The sequence below is a fragment of the Lepisma saccharinum genome, chromosome 18 (genome assembly GCF_977018435.1).
Source record: "Lepisma saccharinum chromosome 18, izLepSacc3.1, whole genome shotgun sequence".
Taxonomy (NCBI): domain Eukaryota; kingdom Metazoa; phylum Arthropoda; class Insecta; order Zygentoma; family Lepismatidae; genus Lepisma; species Lepisma saccharinum.
The window spans coordinates 55141985-55149396 of record NC_139246.1 but is presented as its reverse complement, the minus strand read 5'-3'; the positions used below and the strand labels follow the sequence as shown (position 1 = coordinate 55149396).

At 41.5% G+C, this 7412-nt stretch overlaps 1 protein-coding gene across 1 annotated transcript; it reads right to left on the bottom strand.

Moving 5' to 3' along the window:
• LOC146002104 (cuticle protein 19-like) lies at positions 1-4249 on the bottom strand. The gene is made up of 3 exons (XM_083139823.1): positions 4212-4249; positions 1088-1159; positions 1-392 (listed from the first exon to the last, which is right to left on the bottom strand). The coding sequence occupies exons 1-3, from the start codon at positions 4242-4244 to the stop codon at positions 135-137; spliced, it is 363 nt and encodes a 120-aa protein (XP_082995949.1). The 5' UTR covers positions 4245-4249; the 3' UTR covers positions 1-134.
• Positions 4250-7412: the final 3163 nt, after the last annotated feature.

Here is a 7412-nt window from a genome sequence, read left to right as displayed (position 1 = left end):
TAACAGAGGGTTAATTTTGATATTGATGTGGATAATACAACTAATTTGAAAGTGAATAATGAAATACAAAGTTACCGATTCAGTTTTCTTTATTTAATAAATAATATAAATTATTAAATGGACCTTCCTTGGGTTCATCCCAATAAGCCAACGCCGGCATGACCAAGGCTTAGATGGGGCTGTACGTGGAGGTTGTGTCCGTGTTTCTTGACGACTGCGTTGAATCCATTGTGATCGTCAGCCACGTAGTCCACAGTTCTAACACTTCCGTCTGGTTCCACAAGACTGTACTGTCCCTTCACATGAGGTCCATCACGTACTTCATACTGGCTCTTGTGATCTCCAGTGTGATGGTCGCTCACTGCATACTTGAATTCATATTTAGGATAAGCCTAAAATTGAAAAGAAAAATCCTTGAAAGTGGAGGGAACAGAGGGTTTCAGAACTTTCTTCAATAATTTATTACAAGAGTCAATTGAAAACTTTAAAAGTCCAATAAAAATTGTACGTCGGACTGTATGTAGCTCAAAATTACATGAGGCATTAACTGTTTTTTCCAAACGACCTCAAGCCTGCAATACTAATCAGGTTATCTTCGAATCACCATTCTTGTTACTTTAATGGCATTGCCTCCTAGGCACACTTGCAGCAGTGAAGAAGACTGGTTTGGTCCACTATGTCAGCCTAAAACTTACAGAAATTTCTCAGCAAATGCAAATTCAATATCACTGTGCATGCTTACCACACCTGCAAGTTTACTAATGGAGAAACTTCGACAATGGCCTCAGTTCGCAGGCACATGGGTGGAAAGACCTTTGCAGTGACTCATAAGTGACTGCACATGGACCCCAAAGACTTATTCTTAAGGCATACAGGCACTAACTCAAAGTTGAAATATAAATAGATCAGCAATTGGTTTGTGCTAAAATGCAGCAAACCTGTGCAACCCTACATAGAGAAATCTACTAGATAAGAAACAAAAACAATTGAAGGTTCTCAATTGACTCTCCCATGTATGTTCTTGAATTTTCAGTTTTTTATAACATTTGTGTAAAGATTGCAATAAAGTTGATAATACTATACTTACATAATAATCCAAATGTTGAATTGGTGGTATTGCTGTTGACAAGGCAGCAATTGCGAGAATACCAAAAGCAATCTGTAAAAGAAAATATATTAACATTAAATATTATAATATATTTATGAACTTTTATTTTACTTTATTGATTAGGTAATTTTTGTAGTGGTTGACCACATAATCTGGGGTTATATATATATATATATATATATATATATATATATATATATATATATATATATATATATATATATATATATATATATATATATATATATATATATATACAGGGTGGTGCAAAATTCCGTTTCCAACGGAGGAGGTGAATTGCCAAGTGAAATGAAGACGAAAATGTAAATGGAATTTTGTTGAATGACGCACCGTGTCAGAGCTAGAGGATGCCGAAATCGTGTGAAAATGGACTTCACACCTCCATATGCCGACAAATAGTGCTCGTAAAGAAGATGCGGCACGATATTCTTAAAGAAAACACACCTGGGCTAGCGAATGATGCACAAATCGTGTGTCAAAAATGAATGCGGCAGGGATTCCCCACAAGAAGTGAGGGATTCCCTGGAATATGTCCGACATGGAACGCAGGTATCGAATGGGGGTAAAAGGGAAAATGACGGAGGTCAGAGCACATGAAGAACATTTCGCCAGGAAGTGTCCGAAAAGCAGGCTGCAGAAGGGGATTCCCCAGAGAAGAGGGAACACAGACAACAAGTACAAGAGGTGTATGATGACACACACGTACACAAGTAGTATTCTTTATTGGCTGTGGAAATGACATACGATACATATCACAGACATTGTTGAAAATGTTCGCCAGCCACATCTACACACAGACGGCATCGGCGTAGCAGGGACGCTAAAGGTATGCTCAAATACGTTGGGCATGTCAGTGATCATCCCAGCAGCGACGCTAACTCGAGCAACGAGGTCCTCCACACTTTCCACCGGCGTTTCGTAGACCAGCCTCTTCATTTCGCCCCACAAGAAGAAATCTAGCATTGTGAGGTCGGGTGACCGAGGTGGCCACAGCACAGGACCACGCTTACCAATCCATCCATCACCGTATGTATTGTTGAGTACAGCTCTGGCTCGGCGGTCAAAATGTGCAGGGGCACCTTCATGTTGATACCATACATCTTGCCTAATTGCAAGGGGTACATTTTGCAACAATTCAGGTAGAACGTCCCGTAGGAACACACAATAGTTCCCACCGGACAAAGTATTGGGCAACACGTACGGACCTATCAGGTTGTCCCCGACAATGCCATACCACACATTCACTGCGAACCGTCACTGAAAATGACGCGCAATGATTGCATGCGGGTTTTGCACATCCCACACGTGACTATTATGGGTATTGAAGACGCCTTCTCTGGTGAATAGTAACTCGTCGGTCCACAACACTGCATTTGGAAAATTGGGGGTTTGTAAGGGTTTGTTGCAAATACCACTGACAAAAATCAAGGCGTAGGGGAACGTCCGTCGGCTGCAGGTGTTGCACCCTCTGCACTTTGTATGGATGCATACCCTCATCGTGCAGCACGCGTAACACATTGATATGGTGCGTGTATCGCACATGGGCAATGGCACGGATGCTGGTGCCTGGCGTCTCCCGTATCCTGTCCAACACTTCCTCCTCAAATTGGACACTGCGCACACTGCGCGGTCTGCCACGATCCCACACCCTAGGTCGTACAGATCCAGTTTCACGTAAACGAGCATCCACCTGTTGTAACAGGACATGTGATGGTAGGCGCCGATTTGGAAATCGTTCGCGATACACACGCCTTGCCTGATGGCTGTTTTGGTGTGTCTCACCGTAAACAAGATGCATATCGCTAAGCTCGTTGGTGGTGTATGTCGCCATTGTCAGGCTCACAAAGTAGCACACGAATACGTACGAAACTAACTTGTGATGTACCGTTCACGACTACAGCACTGAACACTCCACACAGGTGTCCACCCCGTACAGACAACACAGGTAGTACGCACAACGTACTTCCTAACGGTCACTTTAGCAATGTGCTCAATTTCACCTACACGCCTCAGGATGAACACCTTGCGACAACACGCGTAACTGACAGGCAGATTGCTAGTCGCGTACACTGACGAGTTGTTTGACATTTCGTATAACAGCGATAGCGGGCCGTGACATATAGCATCACGCTGAGCGCCTCTAGCGGAGCTTTATGTACTACTACGTCTTCCGTCGTAGTATTTGGAGCCGATATCAGTACGTGCTGGTCGTTCTCTCACGTGTACGTACGTATTTCATTTCTACGTACAGCCTTGGATACTACTTGTGTACGTGTGTGTCATCATAGTACACCTCTTGCACATGTTGTCTGTGTTCCCTCTTCTCTGGGGAATCCCCTTCTGTAGCCTGCTTTTCGGACACTTCCTGGCGAAATGTTCTTCATGTGCTGTGACCTCCGTCATTTCCCCTTGTACCCCCATTCGATACCTGCGTTCCATGTCGGACATATTCCCGGGAATCCATCACTTCTTGTAGGGAATCCCTGTCGCATTCATCTTTGACACACGATTTGTGCAACATTCGCTGGCCCAGGTGTGTTTTCTTTAGGGATATAGTGGCGCATCTTCTTTATGAGTACTATTTGTCGGCATATGGAGGTGTGAAGTCCATTTTCACACGATTTCGGCATTCTCTAGCTCTGACACGGTGCGTCATTCGACAAAATTCCATTTACATTTTCGTCTTCATTTCGCTTGGCGATTCATCTCCTCCGCGTTGTAAACTGAATTTTGCACCACCCTGTGTATATATATATATATATATATATATATATATATATATATATATATATATATATATATATATATATATATATATTCGTATATATTCGGTCATTTCCCTGTTTTTCTCGGCTCTGAGGCTCTGGATACCTGGTGGCAACCTTAGGGGTAAAGGCGGCCGGGCGTGATGCTGATCACATCATCCAAACTATGGTCTAGATCAAGATATGTGAGTCCACATGCCTTCATGGCATGTATGCACACGTCCGGAGGAACCTTCATCTATTACCTTTACCAAAATTATTCTATTTTCAAACCCTGTGTTGACAAGAACACTGTACAATATATGAGAATTACTCACCACAAAAGAGTTCATCTTAGAATTGTAGCTCATAGCTGTGGAAGATGTTATGATGTCTTGTGTAAAATCTGAACGTCTTTTATATGATGAAAAAGTGAAACTATTGTAGAATTTCACATCCGTTGCATGAAACGTTAATCACCAATTTCCTCTTCGTGTGTATGAAGCGCGAAATAAGTAAAGGCATGCTTTGAGAGTGAAAGGGGTTAAATAATTGTGAGGCGTAAATTTAATGGATTGTGATTTTGAGGAAAAAGTATCACAGGTAAAATGAATGTAGTAAAATAAAGAAAATATCAAAAATTGATAAAATGTGTTTGTATTACACAATTATTTATATGTAGAAGTCTTTGTCTATTCTTTTACAATCCTTATAATGGGTGTTATTTACAAGTAAAGTGGATCAAAAACAATAGAGGAGACGTTGTCTAATGGGTTTGTAAAAGTCTTTGGTTAAAATAACTTACTCTTCTTCATCTCTTGCTCCCACGCTAGTAATTTTCTTTACATAAATAGTTCTAGTCAAGTCAAGGACAAACACTACAGAAATTGCTTGACTATAAAATTATACGTCTTGATATTTTGGTTGTTTTTTCTCGCGACTCGAACTTGTAATTTTAATCTTCAGAGACGATATTGTGAGTCAAAATTCGATGTTCTCGACTTTTAGAATTCACAACTAACATTCTATGCAGGGTTAAGTACACATGGCTACATTACGAAAAGAAACTGCAAATAATTTAGAGAGATGGAAATATTCGATTCAATGTGATGTCATAAGTGACTCAAAATTATTCAAATCAATTAGAATTTTACATTATATTGTATTATCTAAAGGTAAATAATGCCTCTTCTTCAAAGTATAAAACTTATACTTATACTAAAGTACGACTGTATATACGATTTATAAGTGTATCCACATACATTGCTCCATTTTCGTCATTTCATCTCGCATCTTTTTTCTTTCTCCTCATTACTCCCCCTATAAACTTCTGTCCTCCATTTTCTTCCTTTGATTTTCCTCTTCTCCTTTTGCTTTCTCTCTTCTCTTCCCTTTTGTTCCCTTCTGTTTCATCTTTCATCTTTTCCTTTGTGTAGACTCATTACCAACGAAGTACTAGAAAATCGATTTTCTTTATTTCAGAAAGTATTTTTCATTTGCAACAAATGTAATACTGATATTTTTTTCTAGTGTTATACAATAATACTTCGATTTCTTTCTTTCGCGTATTGGCAACCCTGAAATTTAGCCTAACTCTACACGCACCCCAACAACGCCTTGGGTAAGTTGGGTAGCCTAGTTGAAGATGTCGTGTCCTAAGACTATTTATAGACACTGTACAGGATGGTCCAAAAGTGCGGAACGGGCCGAATAAAACCGAAATGCATGTTGTTATTGAAATTGTATATGTGTACATGTAGTTTGGTGATGGAAAAAAACCTACCGAACCGCTTTTGAAATATGGTCCCCATCTCGAAAGCCGCGATCTTGGATCGAGATCAGTTTTTAAATGGGAACCTAGGCATGCGACACATGAAATTACACTGAAAGAGTCTCACAAACACGATGGTAGCATTCATTTTTGCAAAACGTTATTCATGTTCATGCTACAGGGTGTTAATTAAAATAAGTGTTTTCAACTGTTTCTCTCATTTTGCAGGTGCACTAAGAAATAGAGTTCACACAAGCAGAACGCGTGGAAATCATCCTGATGTGTGGGGAAACATGCTCGAAAGTCATCGCCGATGATTTCAATCATCGCCATCCAGCACGAGCTCCTATTGTTGACGGCACTTTGCGGAAACTGATCACTAAGTTCAGAGAGACTGTATCTGTTACAAACAGGCCCAAGTCAGTTAGGCCTAAGGTAACCACAGATGAAGCGACATCAACAGCTGTGTTGGCGGCAGTTACGTTGAGTCCGCACCGTTGCACCCACAGTCATGCTGCTGTTACTGGTGTGAGTCTTGCTTCCAAAATGAGGCACAAATTGCACAAAAGGCACAAAAGGCACAAAAGGCACAAAAGGCACAATTGACATCCATACAAGGTCCAGTTACTTCAACACCTGAGTGAGGACGATCCTGACCGCAGGGTTGAATTTGCAGAAGAAATGTCCCGTAAGGTGTTACAAAACCTTACCTTTCCTCACAAGGTGTTGTTCAGTGATGAAGCAAACTTTTATCTCAATGGGGAGGTGAAGAGACAAAACATGAGATACTGGTCTGAATCGAATCCTCATTGGGTGGATACATCTGGGACAGTTCTCCGTTCAAAAGTGATGATATGGTGTGGCATATGGGGAACTCGTGTGGTAGGACCTTTCTTCATTGACGGTACCCTCAATGCAGAAGATTATTTGAACTTACTGGATACACAAGTGTTTCCATCTCTCATGATCGAGGATGGCAGTTTTCCTGAGTTCTTTCAACACGACAGCGCTCCCCCGCATTTTGGTCACAATTTTAGGGACTATCTGAACATCCAGTTCCCCAATCGGTGGATAGGTCGCAGGGGGCCTGTGGAATGGCCACCACGCTCGCCGGAAGTGACCCCCTCGATTTTTATCTGTGGGCCACGTGAAATCACGGGTCAATTCCGTAAGAATTCGTGATATGGAACATTTGAAAGACAGAATTGTCGAGAGTAGAGCAGTGTCCCCGGTTCTGCGCCCGAAAATGGGGCTCGGTGGGGCTCGCAGTGTTGCCAACTCCTCACTCGAAAAAATCACCAAGGTTTTTGTTTTTGGGTATAACCTAACCTCAAGCAAGGAGTTGGCAACACTGCGAGAAAGCCTCAAGCAGTATTGCCAGCTCCTCACTCGAAAAAATCACCAAGGTTTTTGTTTTTGGGTATAACCTAACCTCAAGCAAGCTGGCAACACTGCTTGAGGCTTATTTTAATGGTTTGCTCTCGTAAGGCGAGCCTTATTTTCTTGCAGTGTTGCCAACTCCTCACTCGAAAAAATCACCAAGGTTTTTGTTTTTGGGTATAACCTAACCTCAAGCAAGAAGCTGGCAACACTGCGAGAAAGCCTCAAGCAGTGTTGCCAACTCCTCACTCGATAAAATCACCAAGGTTTTTGTTTTTGGATATAACCTAACCTCAAGCAAGAAGCTGGCAATACTGCTTGAGACTTGTTCTGCAGTGTTGCCAACTCCTCACTCGAAAAAATCACCAAGGTTTTTTGTTTTTGGGTC

Bases quoted from the DNA above. Each gene is read 5' to 3' on its own strand.
- LOC146002104 (XM_083139823.1), bottom strand. From the start codon at position 4,244: ATGAGCTACAATTCTAAGATGAACTCTTTTGTG. The intron at 1,160-4,211 runs GTGAGTAATTCT...TTTCTTTTACAG, and splicing joins CTAAGATGAACTCTTTTGTG to ATTGCTTTTGGTATTCTCGC. The intron at 393-1,087 runs GTAAGTATAGTA...TTTCAATTTTAG, and splicing joins TTCAACATTTGGATTATTAT to GCTTATCCTAAATATGAATT.